This window comes from Hyperoodon ampullatus (genome assembly GCF_949752795.1).
Source record: "Hyperoodon ampullatus genome assembly, chromosome: 8".
Lineage (NCBI taxonomy): Eukaryota > Metazoa > Chordata > Mammalia > Artiodactyla > Ziphiidae > Hyperoodon > Hyperoodon ampullatus.
This window is the reverse complement of record NC_136921.1, coordinates 70981495-71002594: the sequence shown is the minus strand read 5'-3', so window position 1 is coordinate 71002594 and position 21100 is coordinate 70981495. Positions and strand designations below refer to the sequence as shown.

General features: G+C 36.0%; 1 protein-coding gene across 2 annotated transcripts in view; it reads right to left on the bottom strand.

The window, feature by feature from the left end:
* Positions 1–21100, bottom strand: part of GALNT13 (polypeptide N-acetylgalactosaminyltransferase 13) — a gene marked incomplete at both ends in the record, with an annotated part of 492276 nt that overhangs the window by 221248 nt on the left and 249928 nt on the right. For both annotated transcript variants that reach the window (XM_079710390.1, XM_079710389.1), the window contains 3 exons: positions 2291–2461; positions 5217–5424; positions 6048–6214. In XM_079710390.1, coding sequence (XP_079566516.1) covers positions 2291–2461; positions 5217–5424; positions 6048–6214 — 546 coding nt within the window. The remainder of the gene's footprint in view (positions 1–2290; positions 2462–5216; positions 5425–6047; positions 6215–21100) is intronic.

The window sequence follows — 21100 nt, the reverse complement described above, 5'->3', positions numbered from 1 at the left end:
GATTAAAGAAAACTAAATAGAAAGAAGAACAAAGCTGTACTATGTATGCTATGCTATTATTCCATACTCATAACTTCACAATTGCCAAGCATTTCGCAAACTCCATTTATTATCAAAAAGAAAATATCAAATCCCAGAGGTTTAGAATAGAATAATAAGTATAACCATTATAAACTTTACTTTAAATGAGGTATAACTAAGGTTAGGTTACAAGTTCAAATTGTTCCTCTATGTATGCAAATGCATGATTGTATTTCTAAATGATGACTAACTAGCCAATTATAGTCACTAGAAAGTTCTGTCATAACTGACATTTTAAATAAAGCATTTTAAAGAAAACCAAAATTTCAACCTAATTTTAATCACTTTAGCTATTCAGAATTCTGTTAATCAAGTAGGAATAAAATTGTCTTTAACACCTAGAATGATTTATCTGTTTGTATGAATGTGAGAAAAATGATCACATCCTCCAGTAATAGATTACAAGTACAAAGAAAGTTCACATTACAGCTATGCTGATGAAAATTACCTGCAGGCTGTTACAACACAGCCAGTGAATTAATTAACCTTTTGCCATAAGAATCTAGAAACTTCAGCAAAGACTGAGCTTTCTCTTTCTCTTGCTCCAGCTCTCTTAGCATTGAAATACTGCTCCTTCACAGTGAAATACTGTCCAGTTACTAAGGCAAACAAATAAAATATACTCAGATTTCATCATCTCTCCATGTTATTACAATAAAATCACATAAATTGTGATGAAAATATAGCAATTTGGATGTTTCCTCTTTTGCTTTAGTTAATGAAAGATGAGAAATAATGGTAGATTTCTATGTAGATCTTTACTTTTATGAATAAGATGAGCAATTTCTTACTATGAACGTTGGCTAGCTCTTAATTATTTACCTTTTGACTCTGTGAGAAGATAAAGTTTAAAAATATGTCTTTTGCCAATGTGTTAAAAAAAGTAAGTATGCACATGCAATCTTTTAAACCTCTTTTTCAAATAAATAACACATTGTCTATATTTGAGGGTATTGGTCATGTATTTTGATAATTTTCACTTGGGATCTGAAGCTGAAAAATTATCTAACACTAAATGAAACCATGATCTAAGAAAATAGGATTTCTAACAAACAATGGTAATATGAGCCATTGTATTTCCTCAAATTGTTAGAGGCAAGGATCAATAAGACAAGGTGAATGTGAAGATGACAGCAAGAGTTAAGGACTGCTAAATTACACTCCAAATATTGACATAATAATTTCACATCCTTATGCAACTGTTTGGAACTACATGTTATTTTCTTTTTGATGTAGTTAATATATCCTTAAGAGGGTTAACAGTCCCAATATTTAATTGTCCAATAACAAGCATTGAGAGCTGTTCACTTCCATTAGCCAATTTTTTGAGCTACTTTAAGTTAATTCATTATATAATTAGTCTTGCCAATGGCTAAGTCATTCTCTCAGTAGGCTAGGAGAGATTTTTTTTCTAGATAATGGGTTATATATATTGTTTTAGAATGTTAGGGTACTTCTTTATTGTTCCAACCAAATGATGATTTACCAAATTCATCTTTAAAGAGCTAAACTAGTGAACTCCCTCCCCAAGTATTGTTCAGGAAATCAATTTTTGGTTGCAGGCAAGAGGCACACAATAATATGTTAAAATAAGAAGGTGATAATTTTATATTAATAAAGTAGATAATGCTTATCTAGAAAACTAAAGATTTATATGATAGTTCTTATTTTGTATTAAGGGCAAACACACATTTTAAATATAAATATTTCAAATTAAGTAGCTTTTTAAATAATTTGGAACAAACAATAAATCCTTCATAATTGTTCATATATTAAAATTTTCCAAATGGATCTTTCTTTTGTATCTATAGGGAAGATAGCTCTTTAAGGTTGGTAAATTTAAAATATTTACTAAGACACTTTTGGTTATACCTCTGTTATAAACTATATTACATTTACCTGAAGTATCAAGGCTAACACATACCTGTCACATAGAAAATTCACAATACATATATTTTGAGTATAAGAATACACAGTTTCAAAAAAATTGGCACTTCTTCTAGTACTGAAATTTGTCTGTGCAATTTAAAGTAGATTTAATATTGTCATTGATTCTTAGATGATCATGTAAAACGTGATAATACATATATGCATATGAATAAAAAGTATATGTCTTCAAAAGTCTAAAAAATGATCATACAAATTGATAATATTCCTTAATTATTATAGGAATACACATGCTATGCTTTGGAAGATATGCTCTACATACCTAACAGGTAATGTTCTGTCTCCTTTCCTTCTATCCATTTCTCTTTGGGGAACAGGATACCAACGGAAATTCAGTTTCCAGTTAAAACCCCCATAAGTCATGTCTGACCCAGCCATATATTCAAAGGTATCATCACTAATCACATCAATGATGGGGCATACAACTGTTTTCCTGCAGAAAAATTAAAATCAGTTTACACATAAATGATAATTTAAATATTACCTTAGCTTCTTTAAACTTAATATAGCTGATATGTTGAAATTTAATTATTTTGTGACTTTAATTTGCCTTTATTTTCATGTTATCCTTTTTCTCTGTAAAATTATTTCCTTTTACTGCATCTTACTTCAGTCTACTTTTATTCTATCATGTATAATCTAATCAAATATACTAATTGATCTTCAAGCTGACTTCCAAATGCATTCTAAATACTAATTCAGGGGGATGAACATGGTCTATTTTTCATAAAACCTCCACTCACAGCATGATTAGTAGAGCTGCTTTGATATTATGCATCATTTTAGCTATATACCACTGAAAATCAACAGCATGCAGGGAGTGAAGAATGAATGATAGCAAATTAGATCTGGTAGTTTGACTCTCAAAGGCGATAGGTAAGTTTAAAGAGATAGTTCAGAGAAAATCTTCATAGAAAAACAAACAAATGAAAAACCAAGAAGCAACAATAAAAATCATGATCATCAGTATAAGTAAATATTTCCTATGAATGACATTAGTGTCATGACAATTTCTGAGTGAATTGTCCTAGACTTATAGTTTACACTAAAAAAAAAAAAAAAGCTTACACTAACAATCTACATATTTTAAGATGGGAAAAGGTAAGCAACTTCAGTTTCTGGTGTTTTATGACCCATTTTTTCTTAAAGTAAGAGGAAGAGCCAGGAGATTTTTTTATTAATTGAAATATAGTTGATTTACAATGTGCTAATTTCTGCTGTACAGCAAAGTGATTCAGTTATACATATATAGATTTGATACTCTTGATGGTGGCTTTTTAGGGTAAGAAACTTTTCACTGCGGGAGATCATTAGGTACTCCTTTAATCCATGTTGTACTTTCTCCAGTCTTCCCCTACTCCAGGCTTATATGTTTTATTATGGGATCAAGCTTTTGTCATCTCCACAGTAAATGTTCAAACAACTGTGCCTTGTTTGTAGCTAATTCCTAAGAGTAGAGCTTGCTTTTCATATAAGATAGAAGGTAAACATACAATTGAATCACCCATAGATGTAAACATACAATTGAATCACCCATAGATGTGGAAAGCAAGGACATGCTGTCCATTATTTATTCTGGTTTTGTAACACCAGCATCACTAACACTCATTTTCTATTTGGTCTTATATGCCACACAATTGGCCAACACGTAGAGTTCTCTGAAATTAATAGGTTTAATTTAGCCTTGGAAAAGCTTCTTGGTAACTTTGGTCCTTATAAAAGCAATATCTTTCTTTCTTTCTTCATTACATTTAATAATTTAAATTATAGGGAGATGAAATTAGATCTAATAACCTTGAATAGGACTTTATTATCTAGTTATGGCAACTTTACAACATATAAGCAGGACAAGGCATTAGAGTTCATTATATGCAAATACAATCTAAATATGTTGTTAGATGAAAAAAATAAATGATCCATTCATGACCATAGTGAAACAACACTATTAAAAACTCACTAAGTTGAATATGAAACACATGTTTTAAAAAGCAGCATAATGTATGAAAAGCTGCCAGGAAATGAATTTAAGAGGTTCTAAGTTCATTATACTTTGCCAACCTTACCTTCCTGTGCATACTGTACAATACACAGAATGGAAAAATGTTATTAGCCATATATTACACTCAGTTGACTAAAAGGTTCCCACTGCTTTCTTCAACTGCTATGGTTCATTTTACTGACAACTTCTATCCATCTTCCTGGCAAGTACCAAATCCTGCCATTTATGTGATATAGCTTCACTAGCTCACACTAAGCAGCCCCTGTCTTGAAAGCTTAATTAAAAACTTCAATTCTAAAAAGACCTTTCTACCGTAGGTGAAATGACTACGCAAGCAAGGTGTTATGCAATGCTTTGTTACTATATCAGACAGCAATCAACATAGCTGTCTTCATTAGGCGCTTAGGAATGATACTCACTTACCACCCATGTTTATGAGTATCTGCAAAAAACCCACTTCACAGCATCATCATCAGAAAGAATTTCAGCTAACTATGAGGGTTCTTAATTTCTATATTCTTCAACTTTTCAGATTTCATAATATGTCTGTACAAAAGGACAATATTATTTAAATAATTAAACATTCTTACAGCTGTGCTTTCTATGCTTTTTTTAAAAAAAAATCCTGGTTTCATTTCAGTGGGGTGCATGAGTGTGAGTTTATTTTTAAGATCTTCAGGGTGGCTTTGGACTAGACTTTGAATAAGGGCACTGACGTAGAAAAGGGAAGACTGTTCTGGGAGTGGGAAGAACTAAATTGCTGTTCCCATCACTTCCAATAACTGGGACAAGCTATTTAACTCATTTGTTCCTCCCTATTATTAAATACAGACAAGAATACCTTTATTACCTACCTCACAGGGTGATGGTGAAGACAAAGGTGCTTTGAAAATGTATTTTATAAAATATGATACTATTTTTGATTGGACTGATTTCCGTCACCTATAAAATGAATATTCAGCACATCTTTACTATTTGAATTGTTTGACTATTTCTTAATCAAATATTCAGGTTCAGCATAAATAAGCCAAGGTCTTTATTAAACAAGGAGTAGGGGGCCTACTTTTTTAAAAGCTAGGAAATAAACATTCTGAAAATAGCAACTTGGAAGAAAAGTTTTGATGGACAGCTGAAAATGTCCTAACAGGTTCAGTCAAAACCCAGACAGACATAACACATGAATTCTTACCTGTCTTCCTTTATTCTGGCCAGCAAGGGCTCCAACCATCCTAACGTGCATTCACAGTGTGCATCGAGAAAAGTTATGACCTGTCCTTTTGAAGCAGCTGCTCCTCGAAGGCGGGCACGTATTAACCCAGAGCGCTCTTCCATTCTAATAATTTTTACCGGCACTTCTAAATTTTTCACATAATTATCTAATGTCAACTTGAGAAAATCTGTAACGTGCAATAAGAATTTATAAAGTTTTGAAACTGTTTTAAGACAGAGAAGAGATACTACTACCCAGGTGGAAATTCAACACGCAGAAATGGTGGTAAACTCCTACCAACATTTTTTGCATTGTACAAAATAAAGAGGTAGAGATTTCATCAGTGAATTAGTATACAGTTCATTATGATTCTGTCACTTGGCTGACAAGGATAAGGATATACTAGGAAGTTAATATACCAGAATCTAATTTAGAAACTGGGCCACATTGGCGAACGCAGTCTCCTTAAATATAAGTTATTTTTCTTTTACCTACACTAAAAAAAATAAAAAGACAAATATCCACAAAGTCATATAAATGCTCAGTAATAAGATCAACTGAGTTTGGAAAAACAAGAAACACTTATGAAAGTCATTTTGGCTGATTTCTTAGGTTAGTAAGAACCATGGAATCATGAGATAAACTGAAAGAATTTGTTACTTGTTTCTGGAGTTGGTATATTAATGAAAATTTGATAGGTGGTTACAGAGTTAGTACTATTACAAGGAAAATACAGATCATTGCCCACTTATCTTTTTGAACACAGTAAAGCTTTCTAATTAAAAAAAATATACAAAAAAATATTTGTACCTCTTTCACTGGCATCATCTACCAAGATGACCTCAGAGAGTAGATAGTGTGGAGAACGATTTATAACACTGTAAACAGTTCTAAGGAGAGTGCTCCAAGCTTCATTATGAAATACAATGACTACACTTGTGTTTGGAAGTTCATCAGGGTAGACCTTTGTCTTGCATCTGGAAGACAGGAAAGAAGAGGGACATGCTAAGAAGTTCATTTTTCATTCTGATCATTGTAATAAAAATATCCATTATGACACAACTTTAGACTTGAAAGCCCCTTACTACAGAAACACTTTATGATTATCTAAAATTATTTTCCTTTTAATATTTGCTGTGAGTAATCACTTGGCACTTTGAAAATTAAATATGCATACTTAATAATATTATTTTAACTGATTTTATTTTTGACTAATTTTACATTAACTCCAGGGAACAAAGAGGCATGATTTACACAAGTCTAAGAAAGCTAAAATAGCATTCTGAGTCTATCAATAGAAGACCAGGTACAACAGGGACAGATGAATTCACTTAGTAGATATAACTGTCTTCTTTGATTAGAAAAAGAGTTATTGTATAACTCAAAAAGTCTTAAGAACATAAAAAGGCATATGTTCACAGGATTTTGAAGCTTGTAAAACTGAAATGATTTTTCTGTTCTAAAATCTAGTCACGTACACTTTCTATTCTGTTTGAGAATGCCATAATCCATGTCTACTTTGAGGTAAAGATTTAGGGGCCAGGATACACTTTACAGATTCTCAATGAGTACTATACAATCAAAATCGGAGATTCTGAAAGGGTATAGGCTACCAGAACATCTCAAACTTTAATGTGCAGAGGAATTGCCTAGGGATTTGTTAAAATGCAGATTGTGGTTCCGAAGATCTGGGGTGCAGCCTGAGAATATGCAGCTTTAAAAAAGTTTCCAGGTGAGGGCTTCCTTGGTGGCGCAGTGGTTGAGAGTCCGCCTGCCAATGCAGGGGACGCGGGTTTGTGTCCCTGGTCCGGGAAGATCCCACACACCGCGGAGTGGCTGGGCCCGTGAGCCATGGCTGCTGAGCCTGCGCGTCCAGAGCCTGTGCTCTGCAACAGGAGAGGCCACAACAGTGAGAGGCCTGCGTACCGAAAAAAAAAAAAAGTTTCCAGGTGTTTCTGATCACTGGAGCACAGTATTTAGTAAGAGGTTACATCATAATTGTTATTACTTTTACAACTTGATATTTTGAGAAAAACTTTTAATTTTGCTTATAAGTTAAAAGAACTCCAGATTTTACTTTTCAAGCCATCAGTTGAAAAAGGTACATTTTGATAAATAACATGCAGCGTGTTCCAGGTGGTCGTCCCAAATTTAACATGCAGATGGCTCTCACCCATATCAACTTTCAACATTTAGACATTTCTGTCATGTAATGTTAAATCACTGTGATTACAGAATATTCAAAAAAAGAATGTCACTGGGTATCCAGAACAGGAATAGAAATTTATTCACCTTAGGTTATTTTTTCCTGTAAAATATTCTAAAGAGCTAGAAAATTAAAATAATTCCATAAAGTAAAATGAACGAGATACACCCTGCCACCAATAAATGACCTAATCTATGACACAAAATTAGCATCGTTAAAATTAGTCTCCTTCATAGGTGAGTGAAAAAAAAATCCACTAAAGTGTGGGCATCAAAGGCATGTAATAAAACAAATAGTGACTGCATGCCTGCTGAGATTTTAATCTTTTAAAACAGTCTAAAATATCACCTACTCAGTGAAGTGCTCTGCAATATAGCCAGATAAGAATGTGCATGTGTCTAACCATAACATTTTTTCAGCAAATATTTATCTGAATAACATTCATTAAGCAGCCACACTATAAAGGACACTGTATATAAGAAAAATCAAAATGTAGGGGGTGAAAAGTAGGTTGATTCATAGTCATCTCTTCCCATTCTGGTAGCAAGATTCAAATGGTTTCTATATGTTTCATCATCATTTGACTTGTACCTCCAGGCAGTTCATCACTAAATGAACTTAGAAAGCTGTCTTGTTAAGTCAGAAAGGTTCTTGCCATGATTTTCCTCAAACCTCCATTCTTCTTCCTCAGCAAAACACCCCCTCACTTTCAGCATGCTGAACAAAATGTATCATAAAGATAATAATTATCATCAATAAAGAAGTAAAGCTGGAAAAGCAGGCTGAAATCGGTCCAACAGTCAACAAATACTGGTTTAACCCAAGGATAACAGTCTATAAAGTCTACTTAGTATGATTTGGATAAAAATCATTTCTTTTAAATTGAATCTCTCACATGTTACACTAAGTGCTAATAAAGAAAAAAATGATGAGATATTTAGATAAATCATTTAAAATATCAAAATAAAAGCAGACATTTAGATCCAGCTTCTTAAACTATTTCCAGCATGCTTTATTTTTGTGGTTAAAAAAAGTCCACTCACAAATGTTAATTTTATATTCATTATATGTGACGAAGTTATAATGAACTAATTTACTATTAATGTAGCTATTTTGCTTACTTAGAGAAAACTTCCACCATGTCATTGTTTAATGTAGCATAAAAATAAAATGTGGCTAATATGTTATTAATTCTTCCTCTTCCTCCTATGTATACAGTTATTTAGCAAAGAAAACTTTGTATAATAATAAAATAATTTACAGGATAATTCTTGTTACACAAATTAATCATTTTCTATGTCAGTTTATCCAGTTATCTTAAGTGCATAGATACATATGAACAAAAGTTTTTATTTTCGTGGTTTTTTTTTTTTTTTTTTTGCGGTATGCGGGCCTCTCACTTTTGTGGCCTCTCCCGTTGCGGAGCACAGGCTCCGGACGCGCAGGCCCAGCGGCCATGGCTCACGGGCCCAGACACTCCGCGGCATGTGGGATCTCCCTGGACCGGGGCACGAACCCGTGTCCCCTGCATCGGCAGGCGGACTCTCAACCACTGCGCCACCAGGGAAGCCCATTTTCGTGGTTTTTAATGGATTTGTGACACACTGAACTTGAATTATTGTCTGTAATTCATCAAACCTATTGTTTCACCTAGGGTTAGATACATCATGATTTTATGTTCCACTAGAAAAGAAAAATGTTTCACTAGGAAAAATTTTATGTTCCACTAGAAACATGTTGTCAAATAAACTATAATATAATGCTTTCTTATCTTGAATAGGCTTTATTAAATACCTAAGTAAAGCCTGTAGAAAAAGCTTTTAAACTTATTTGGACATAGATTCCTATCAATATTTTCAGGCTTGCTTATAAATCAGTCACACTAGTTTCTTGTTTCTTTGAAGTTTCTTTCATCTATTCTAAGGGGATTTCTCCAGCCTTAGGTTGTATTGCTTAAATGAGAGGCATGCGTTTAGCACATACCTCAGTAACAAAATACAAAACAACTTCATCTTGTGAGTATCCCCCTTGGTACTATAAAGCTGTGCTTTGCAAACTTTTAGCTGCAAAAGAATTATCTTGGGATCTTGATAAAATTCAGATTCTGATTCAGTAGATCTGGGATGGACCCAAGGTTCTGAATTTCTAATAAGATGCCTGGTGATGTGGACAGTGCTGGTCCTGGGTTGACATGATAAGCAACAGGCTATATAAATCAGTCAGCTGTTGATTAACAAGAAAATATGAAATTGCAGTCATTGCTCCAACCATAAATATTGGCTTCAACAAATGAAATATAATTTTTGCCACTGTTTCCTTGTCCTTCTGTTCAGACAATAACTTTTTGTTCTAATACTGAATCATATTGTAATCTTTCTCAAGAAATGTTGAATGACAAACTCTACACATACAGTACAAATAGTGCACATAACTCAGTTGAGGTTTAACTGTGTAAACGGCAATGACCACATTCACACAAGCTTAAGGAATATTGCCTACATGACAACTGCCAGCTGGTAGACAATGTTTGTAACTAATCATTAACTGTAAAACTCATCCTGATTTCAGACATATAAAAGATATAAAGCATACACTTAAAACAGGTGAATACAATAATTTTTTCTTTAGCCACAGAAAAGTACTAAAGTGTTGTTTGATTTTTTCAGGTTGTTTTTTTTTCTTTTAATGCCTTTAGTATCTAAACTGGCAGAGTTTTTTTTAACTGGCTGATTTTTCTAGAAATAATTAAAAACAAAACAAAACAAGGAACCTATATGATGTAGGTGGAGGTAAGTACTTAAAATAAATAGATAGTTTGGACTTCTCTAATAATCTCTTCACCCTCACACATGACAAACTCCTTCTCTGTGGTATTACAGGAAGAATTTCACCACTGTTCACCTCAGCTTTTACATCTCTCATAATAAGATTAAAGTATGTACTCTGAAATGTGTGGTAGACATTGCTTGGTCTACACAGCAGAGTAAAGCTCAGAATCTCCAAAAGGTGGAATTGCAAAGGACTTTCAAAGGTGACTAATTCAAATATTTATTTCACAGAATACAAGTCTCAAGTCACAGAGCTAGTTCAATACTCTGCATAATAAAGTAATAAATAATACCACTAATAAAATAATTTATTATTTAATAATATTAGTAATACTAATGATTTCTGCTCCATATTATATGCTAGATGTCTTAAATGATGTTGTTGGTGTCTGAAAAATTAGAAAAAAAGCATTTTTATGCCTTTTAAAATAATTTATATCTTTATAAATATTTATATTTAAGTCAAAAAGAGAAGTAGATTCTCCTAGGATCATTTTATTAAAACTAAGCATAGAAATTTCACTGAAATTAGGTACATATAGATCAAATATTCTTAGCAACCTGTCTTTCGAAGACATTATTTCTCTTTTATGTAAACATCTAAATAGAACTGGAAAATTTGACATAATTGTGGGAACTCCATGTGTATGTAATTAACTTTGAGAGTAAAAGTGGCAGACTGCAACAGCAATTTTCATCAATTTGAAAGGAATATCTGATACCCAATACTCAAATTAAGCTCCTGAAATCTGGTATTCCAAGAAGATCATAAGCTTTATCATAGCAGCATTTCATATTTGCACTATATTTTGACATTCTAAATCAATAATAGTTGAAAGAAAATGAAAGTTTATTTCCTTTTAATTCTGTAATAATATATCTCTGGCTCTAATTCTTAGATGCACATAGGAATCATCCCATGAGCTTGAAAAAAAATTACTGATATGTGGGTTTCAGCCACAGATATTCTGATTTAGGGGTCTGGGGTGTGGCCATGGGTAATGGGATTAAAAAGAAATGTCTCCTGGGGATTTGAATGTGCAGCCAAAGCTGACAACTGTTACCTAAATGTATTTAACAGAAACACTGATATGATATACATGCATATATATGTATATACATACATGTATGTATGTATATACATACATATATATATATAAAACCTTTTTGCTTACATCAACATTTTAAAATAGGATGTATAAGGTTAGTAACTCTTTTTGTGTTTGTATGAACTAAAATAAGGCACTATTTCCTTTAATTATAAGTACTGGAGTCAGAAAGTCTCTACTTCATTTACAAGCTCTTCTGTCATCTGGATACATACTAATGTTCATCCAGTTTTCTGTGTATCAGCTGTTGATTTGTAACTATATGTGAAATAAATGTAACTGCTCTTCTTTGGAGAGAATTCGGGGGTAGAATCACTTTTCCACTGTCTGGAACATGGAAATAGTGAGGTAGTGTACCTATTTACCATCTTTTCCCTTGGCTATGCACACATTATGGGAACATAGACTGTTACAATTTGATTTTATCCTTTTCAAAACCATACTGATGATTTCAGAGAAGCTACTGGAACACAACATGCCATATCAAAGAAAAATTGACTATAAGATGAGAATGGGAAATCACAAAGGATCCATAATTACACAGTGGTTTAGTTAGGCACAGTGCATTTTGGACTCCAAACAAAGGCTGTCAACACTGTAGTCTGCATGACTTTTTGGATTGCTGCTCAGTGAATCAGTGGCGACCTTTAACTGCCTCAAACAAAGAAGAGTAATAACAGTGATTTAAAATACTTACAAGTCCTCTATATACTTCTTATTTTTAAGAGCTGTGGGAATTGCATTGAACCTTGCAGCATTATGTGTGGTTTCCATGTTTCCCCATCATTAACATTTAGATTCACAGAGAGAAATTCCATCATTTTCCAATGCACCCATGCAAAGAAAACTTGGGCAACAGGAAAGTGTTTCTTTCGTAATTGAAAGCTTGCTGCCTCAGTAAAATGAAGCACTTAATTTTGCATGGGTTTCTATTTGTTGATTTGTACTTTCATTGTGTTAAACCTTCCAAAAGTAAGTTCCTGTAAGTCATAATTACTTGACTATTTCAATTTTTTTTCTTTCTTTACAAAATCAAATTGTTATGCACCTGTCCCAATCACCTTTATTTTAACATCCAGGTAGACCCTGTATTCATCCTTAGCCTATTTGTTATCAGATCTACTCTTTGCTCCTTATGTTTTCTTCTAAGCATTGGGGTGGGCGGAGCAGGAGGGTTTTTGAGCAGGATGCTTTTCCAAGACTCCCTTGCTTGTCAGTTTCTCTTTGCGATATGCCACGAGGACCTTGGGTGGAGAGCGCTGTGCAGCAGAAAGGAGGAAGAGGGAGCCAGGGAATTTCTTTCTCTCTACTTCCCTAATCCCAGAGAAGACTACTCAGCCCCTCCCCCAACCTTGTACTTCATATATGCCTCAATCCTTTTACTTATTATACTCTTTCACAACAAATACATCTAATCCAGTAGACTAGGGGCTTCTTTTTTTTTTTTTTTTTTTTGGCGTTACGCGGGCCTCTCACCGCTGTGGCTTTTCCCGTTGCGGAGCACAGGCTCCGGACGCGCAGGCTCAGCAGCCATGGCTCACGGGCCCAGCCGCTCCGCGGCATGTGGGATCTTCCTGGACCGGGGCACGAACCCGTGTCCCCTGCATTGGCAGGCGGACTCTCAACCACTGTGCCACCAGGGAAGCCCCTAGGGGCTTCTTAAAAAGAAGAGGGAAGGTTAATCTTATTTATCTCTGTGCCGCCAGAAACTAGCCTTCTGCATGTCACAAAATATATTTAGTAAGGGGTTGACGCATGAAAACTTCACCAAGAGGCAGGCTATTGTATTAATTATCAGATTAACTTCCCAACTGTAGTTTTTAAAAATAAATTATTTATTTATTTCTTAATTTTTGGCTGTGTTGGGTCTTCGTTGTTGTGCATGGGCTTTCTCTAGTTGTGGTGAGCGGTGACTACTTTTCGTTGCGGTGCGCAGGCTACCACATTGAGGTGGCTTCTCTTGTTGTGGAGCATGGGCTCTAGGCACGAGGGCTCAGTAGTTGTGGCTCACGGGCTCTAGAGCGCAGGCTCATTAGTTGTGGCGCATGGGCTTAGATGCTCCGCGGCATGTGGAATCTTACTGGACCAGGTCTCGAACCCGTGTCCCCTGCATTGGCAGGCGGATTCTTAACCACTGTGCCACCAGGGAAGTCCGCCAGCCATAGTTCTACACTATTATAATCTGAACTAGAGGTGTAGAAATACCCGTTTTTCTACATCTTTTTATATTTTCGGTTGGTTTTGGTTTTCAAGCTTCTAGAGCCAGGGCAAATAAATGAGCTAGGGAGAGGAAAGGGGAGGAGTATGAGAAAATTGGTCTGCAAGTCATTTTATTATAACACATTCCCCTCAAACGTAAGTAACATCATTCTATTTTGATATACTGGAGAAGGCACTGTGTCTGGAAAATCTATGTTTATCTCCTCACTCTGCCATTAGGATCTATGAGCAAACTCTTGAAGCTTCAGTTCTGTCATCACCTAAAACAGAGTAAAACTGCTTGCCATATCTATATCACAGGACTTTTGAGGAAACAAATGGAATGATTAAGGAATTATATGAATGTAATTTATTATTATACTATTCTTATATTATCAAGCACTATATGAACTATTACAGATAAGGTCTTATAATTATTTGGCTTAGCCTTGCTGCTGATAGTATTCTGACCATAGCCATATTAACTTGTCTTTTATTCTTAGTTTCTGTGGCCAAGCATCCATTTTATTCCTTACTTCCAAGGCATTTTCAAGAACAGGTCTGGTGTCTAGACCATCCTGGCTTGAGAACTGCTTTACTTCTCTGTCCAGTGTAGCAGTGTGGTATAAAGGTCCCGCCTCTTTCCCTTTTGGTTCTTTTAAATCATTTATTGCCGTAATCTGAAATTTCTGTTGCTGGCTGTGGCTGCTTGCTATTAAATCTTCCTGCTTACCTTAATCTCTGCTTATTATTTTCTGCTGGAAGATCTCAAAAGGGTCAATTTCTGCTGAGATCTCTGCTTCTTGCCTGCTCTTGAATATCCATGAGTTAAGTCTATCAGCTGGTACCAAAGCTGGAATAGATCCCCACCCTATAGGTCGGTCTGATTATCAAATCCTGCGTTCCTCAGCTATGGTTAGGCCACCTCCTCCCGTAGTCAAGCTCTGATTTAAGAAACATCATAATAAGAAAGCTAGTACTGGGCTTCCCTGGTGGCGCAGTGGTTGAGAGTCCGCCTGCCGATGCAGGGGACACGGGTTCGTGCCCCGGTCTGGGAAGATCCCACATGCCGCGGAGCGGCTGGGCCCGTGAGCCATGGCCGCTGAGCCTGCACGTCCGGAGCCTGTGCTCTGCAACGGGAGAGGCCACAACAGTGAGAGGCCTGCGTAACGCAAAAAAAAAAAAAAAAAAAAAAAAAAGAAAGCTAGTACTAAGTGGCGAACATTTACTGAACTCTTAGTTACGGAGCAGACACTGTACTATATGTTTTCTATGTATCATCTCATTTGACCCTGAGAACTGAAATCTCCTGCAACCACACAGGTTAAATATCAGAATTAAGAGAAGGCTATGAACTCATAAATAGCTTCACTGCATGCTCCAAGAACTTCCAGAAAATAAATTTATTCAAACAATGTATTGCTCAAACAAACCCCTTTTAAGGAGAGTACGTTGCTTGGTTGTCTTCTCAGGACAATGTATATCTTAACTAAACAAACTGCTTGCCTATCAGTTGACCTCAAGACTTTTTCCTCAATATGTCCACCAATCCTAAACTATTACATCACACACTGACCAGGCTCAATAAGATTCCTGCATTAAAAGACCAGTCTTAAGCCACTTAAACCCAGACCCCCAATCTCGATAAATCTCTAATGTGGCCTCTCTTTCCAAGACTACTAGAACTCATCAGAACTGTCTGTTAAGGTGGTGGTTATTCTGGTGATCTTTTATGGAGTCCTTATAATATTCTTATAATAATCATTAATAACTATATATTATATAATAATCATATAATTATTCTTATAATAATTATAATTACAATCCTTATAATATTCTAAATTACTCCCATGTGATAATAACTTAATGTTCAGATCAGTTAAGTAACTTGCTTTTAAGTGACAGAGCTGGGTTTCAAACCCTGGAAATCTGACTTTAGTAGCTGCTATTCAACCTCTTTCCTGATAGGATAAGGCCCTTTCTCATTTAGAGAAGAAACTGCCTTTGTTAGGGAGAATTCTTAGAATAGGTACTTGGGGAGCCTGAAGGTATGCATTCCCAGAAAACAAAGGAAAACATTAATTGCTTTGAACGAGGTGAGGGGAAATTTTGCTTTGCTCCAGGGCGGGTGGGCACTTGAGGTGGAAAGGAGTAAAAAGGGACTAGGGAGAGGAGATGAGCAAGTAAAATGATGAGAGGCTAAAGTGGCCAGAGGACTCTCCTCAGTGATGTGACAACTGCAAGTTGTTTTAAAGATGAGTTATGTCTAAAATTCATATTTGACTACAATGTTATAATGCAACCCCACCTCCCTTCCTATTATCCATTAAATTTGCCCTACTCATTAATGTACTGCATTGGTGATTACATAAGTATGTCTCTCATTTAAGAAAGAAGCCAGGTGTAGCATCTGTATTGCACTGTGAGGAACTGAGAAAGCAGTCACAAAAGCAATCATAAAAGAATGTCTACCAGGGAACTGAGTAAATCCTGGGAGGACGACTCTTTTGGCTTTAAGCTGGCTTATCTTGACTTTAACAGACTGGGTACACTAAGTTGACATCTGCTTTATATTAAAGAATAAAATATCACAAATCTAATTTCTACCAAATAAATGGCAACCATATACTCCCACTGGAGTTACTTCCATGTCAACAGTTGCTAAACAATCTCTTTTTTCCAGCACATAAAAATAAGTACTGTACAAGCAAGTTTTATATTTTTTCTATTGTGAAGAACTCTTTTTGGAAATGAACTATAATTCAACCCTGTACCTAGAAGTAAAAGAATACCATTCAAGTAAGTGTTGTGGCCTTTGTTGCTTTGGAACATGAATTTAGAAGGCTGTTCTCTTTCTATGACCTCTGAATATAATTCTTTCATGCTATTGAAAGTACTTAACAATGAGTTGTCTAAACTGAATGTGCTTATTGAATGCAGTAACTATAATTAAAGTGACTTTGCAACAAAATTACTCACTATTGTCATTCATAAGTTTAAACTCTCACATTTGTTAGTGAAAATAACACTGATTTCAATAAGGCCTGGAATCTGGAACAAGCTTTGCTTCTATCCTCATTCATGGCCTTACCCAAGTCAACTGACCACCCTAAGCCTTATAGGTTTCACCTCTCTTAGACAGTGAAACCACCGCACAGGTTCACAGGCAGAAGCTTTGATGTTGACATTATGGTGGTGATGTTGACATCATGAGTCACCAATCCTGATGATTCCTCCCTCAGTATCTTTCTTATCCTTCGCTGGAACTATGTCCTCTACATAGACTATCATTCCTTCTCTAAGTTATTGCATGGCATCAATATGGTGCATGTGGGGGACATTTTGACCCCCAAAGTATATCCTTCTCATTGCAGGCCAGAATGCAGATCTAAGCAGCCACTCCTTTATTCAAATGTTTTGATGGCTCTTCGTTGCCTAATGTTAAAATCTAAAGGCTCTTCCTGGCTTAGTCTCACACATGTCACCTTCTCCTCTCACCATGGCATTTAACTCTTCTGCAGTACTGAACATCTCAAAGTTCCTTCGGTAACCAAAGCTCTCTCATGCCTTTATCTTCCTCAATCTCTAGAATTCCTTGTATTTGGAATGCTGTCTTCCCTGAAGTGCTCACACACATTATTCATGGTAGGACTCAAGTCACACTTCCTCAATGAAACCGTATTTCCTGCACAGATATCCAACTGTTCACTCTCCTAAACGCCCAGAACATTTAATGTATTTATTCCCTTTTCCTTCTCTTTTTATTCATTTTCACAAGGTTTTTTTTTTTTTCTGGTCCTTGTGCATTTACATCTTTTGCATGATTATGACCACACTGCAAAATTTGGGTTTTCACTGTCTCAAACATTTTCCAGTTTCAATGTAATCTACTTAACTATCGAGAATGGAGTCATTCTGAAGTGTGTGGAAAACTCCCTATCATACTGTAGCTATTGTTTTCAAGAAAAGGTCTGGAATGTTCCCAGAAAAGATCCCTTTTTTCTCAGTATTCTTCTAATGAGACTTTCTAGCTAAAGGATTCTCTGAATATAAAATATTCATTTGTGTATCAAGTACATACATAGATATATTATAAACCATACATTCTTGAGGAAAGATGGAGTTATAGATAATGAAAGAAAGTTCAATTGGTCAAGTGGAGTTCTATATCCAGAGTGAATTGTGATGGATGGTGTTTCAGAGTACAAGTCTGTATCAAGAACAATGCAGTGGGGTAGACCTTCAAGATGGAGGAGGAGTAAGATGTGGAGATCACCTTCCTCCCCACAGATACATCAGAAATACATCAACATGTGGAACAGCTCCTACAGAACACCTACTGAACGCTGGCAGAAGACCTCAGACGTCCCAAAAGGCAAGAAACTCCCCACGTACCTGGGTAGGGCAAAAAAAAAAGAAAAAACTGAGACAAAAGAATAGGGACAGGACCTGCAACTCTGGGAGGGAACTGTGAAGGAGGAAAGGTTTCCTCTGTGCCTCTGACGTGGAAGAGCTGAGATCAGGACACTAGTCCACCACACACCTCCAGGCTCCACGTACTATCAAATGGAGAAAGCTCTCCCAGAGATCTTCATCTCAAAGCTAAGACACAGCTCAACTTAACGACCAGCAAGCTACAGTGCTGGACACCCTATGCCAAACAACTAGCAAGACAGGAACACAACCCCACCTATTAGCAGAGAGGCTACCTAAAATCATAATAAGGTCACAGACACTGCAAAACACACCACAGGATGCAGACCTGCCCACCAGAAAGACAAGATCCAGCCCCACCAATCAGAACACAGGCACTAGTCTCCTCCACCAGGAAGCCTACACAACCCACTGAACCAACCTTAGCCACTGGGGGCAGACACCGAAAACAACGGGAACTATGAACTTGAGGCCTGCAAAAAGGAGACTCCAAACACAGTAAGTTAAGCAAAATGAGAATACAGAGAACACACAGAAGATGAAGGAGCAAGGTAAAAACCCACCAACCAAACAAATGAAGAGAAAATAGGCAGTCTTCCTGAAAAAGAATTCAGAGTAATAATAGTAAAGATGATCCAAAACCTTGGATATAAAATGGAGAAAATACAAGAAACATTTAACTAGGACCTGGAAGAACTAAAGAGCAAACAAACAATGATGAACAGCACAATAAATGAAATAAAAAATGCTCTAGAAGGACTCAATAGCAGAATAATGGAGGCAGAAGAATGGATAAGTCACCTGGAAGATAAAAGAGTGGAAATAACTACTGCAGAGCAAAATAAAGAAAAAAGAATGAAAAGAATTGAGGACAGTCTCAGAGACCTCTTGGACAACATTAAACTCACCAACATTTGAACTGCAGGAGTCCCAGAAGAAGAAGAGAAAAAGAAAGGGACTGAGAAAATATTTGAAGAGATTATAGTTGAAAACTTCCCTAATATGGGAAAGGAAAGAGTCAATCAAGTCCAGGAAGTGCAGAGAGTCCCATACAGGATAAATCCAAGGAGAAACATGCCAAGACACACATTAATCAAACTATCAAAAATTAAATACAAAGAAAAATATTAAAAACAGCAAGGGAAAAACAACAAATAACATACAAGGGAATCCCGATAAGGTTAACAGCAGAAACTGTGCAAGCCAGAGGGAGTGGCAGGACATATTTAAAGTGATAAAAGGGAAAAACTTACAACCAAGATTACTCTATCCAGCAAGGATCTCATTCAGATTCGACAGAGAAATCAAAACCTTTACAGACAAGCAAAAGCTAAGGAACTTCAGCACCACCAAACCAGCTTTACAACAAATGCTACAGGAACTTCTCTAGGATGGAAACATGAGAGAAGGGAAACATTTACCATAACAAACCCAAAACAATTAAGAAAATGGTAAAAGGAACATACATAATGATAACTACCTTAAATGTAAATGTATTAAATGCTCCAACCAAATGACACAGACTAGCTAAACGGATACAAAAACAAGACTCATATATATGCTGTCTACAAGAGAGCCACTTCAGACCTAGAGACACATACAGACTGAAAGTGAGGGGATGGAAAAAGCTATTCCATGCAAATGGAAATCAAAGGAAAGCTGGAGTAGCAATTCTCATATCAGACTAAATAGTCTTTAAAATAAAGACTATTAGAAGAGACAAAGAAGGACACTACATAATGATCAAGGGATGGATTCAAGAAGAAGATATAACAATTGTAAATATTTATGCACCAATATAGGAGCACCTCAATACATAAGGCAAATGCTAACAGCCATAAAAGGGGAAATCAACAGTAACACTATCATAGTAGGGGACTTTAACAGCCCACCTTCACCAATGGACAGATCATCCAAAATGAAAATAAATAAGGAAACACAAGCTTAAAATGATACATTAAACAAGGTGGACTTAATTGATATTTATAGTACATTCCATCCCAACACAACAGAATACACTTTCTTCTCAAGTGCTCATGGAACATTTTCTAGGATAGATCATATCTTGGGTCACAAGTCAAGCCTTGGGAAATTTAAGAAATCGTATCAAGTATCTTTTCCAAACACAATGCTATGAGACTGATATGAATTACAGGAAAAAATCTGTAAAAAATACAAAACATGGAGGCTAAGCAATACACTACTTAATAACTAAGAGATCACTGAAGGAATCAAACAGGAAATCAAAAAATACCTGTAAACAAATGACAATGAAAACACGATGACCCAAAACCTATGGGATGCAGCAAAAGCAGTTCTAAGAGGGAAGTTTATAGCAATATAATCCTACCTCAGGGGACAAGGAACATCTCAGATAAACAACCTAACCTTACACCTAAAACAATTAGAGAAAGAAGAACAAAAAAAAAAAACCCATGGCTAGCAGAAGGAAACAAATCATAAAAATCAGATCAGAAATAAATGAAAAAGAAATGAAGGAAACGATAGCAAAGATCAATAAAACTAAAAGCAGGATATTTCAGAAGATAAAATTGATAAACCAATAGCCAGACTCATCAAGAAAAAGAGGTGGAAGACTAAGATCAATAGAATTAGAAATGAAAAAGAAGTAACAACTGACACTGCAGAAATACAAAGGATCATGAGAGATTACTACAAGCAACTCTATGCCAATAAAATGGACCACCTGGAAGAAATGGACAAATTCTTAGAAAACCACAACATTCTGAGACTGAACCAGGAAGAAATAAAAATATAAACAGACCAATCACAAGCACTGAAATAGAGACTATCATTAAAAATCTTCCAAAACCAGGGCTTTCCAGGTGGCGCAGTGGTTGAGAGTCCGCCTGCCGATGCAGGGGACACGGGTTCGTGCCCCGGTCTGGGAAGATCCCACATGCCGCAGAGCGGCTGGGCCCGTGAGCCATGGCTGCTGAGCCTGCGCGTCCGGAGCCTGCGCTCCGCAACGGGGGAGGCCACAACAGTGAGAGGCCCGCGTAACGCAAAAAAAAAAAAAAAAAAAATCTTCCAAAACCAAAAGCCCAGGACTAGATGGCTTCACAG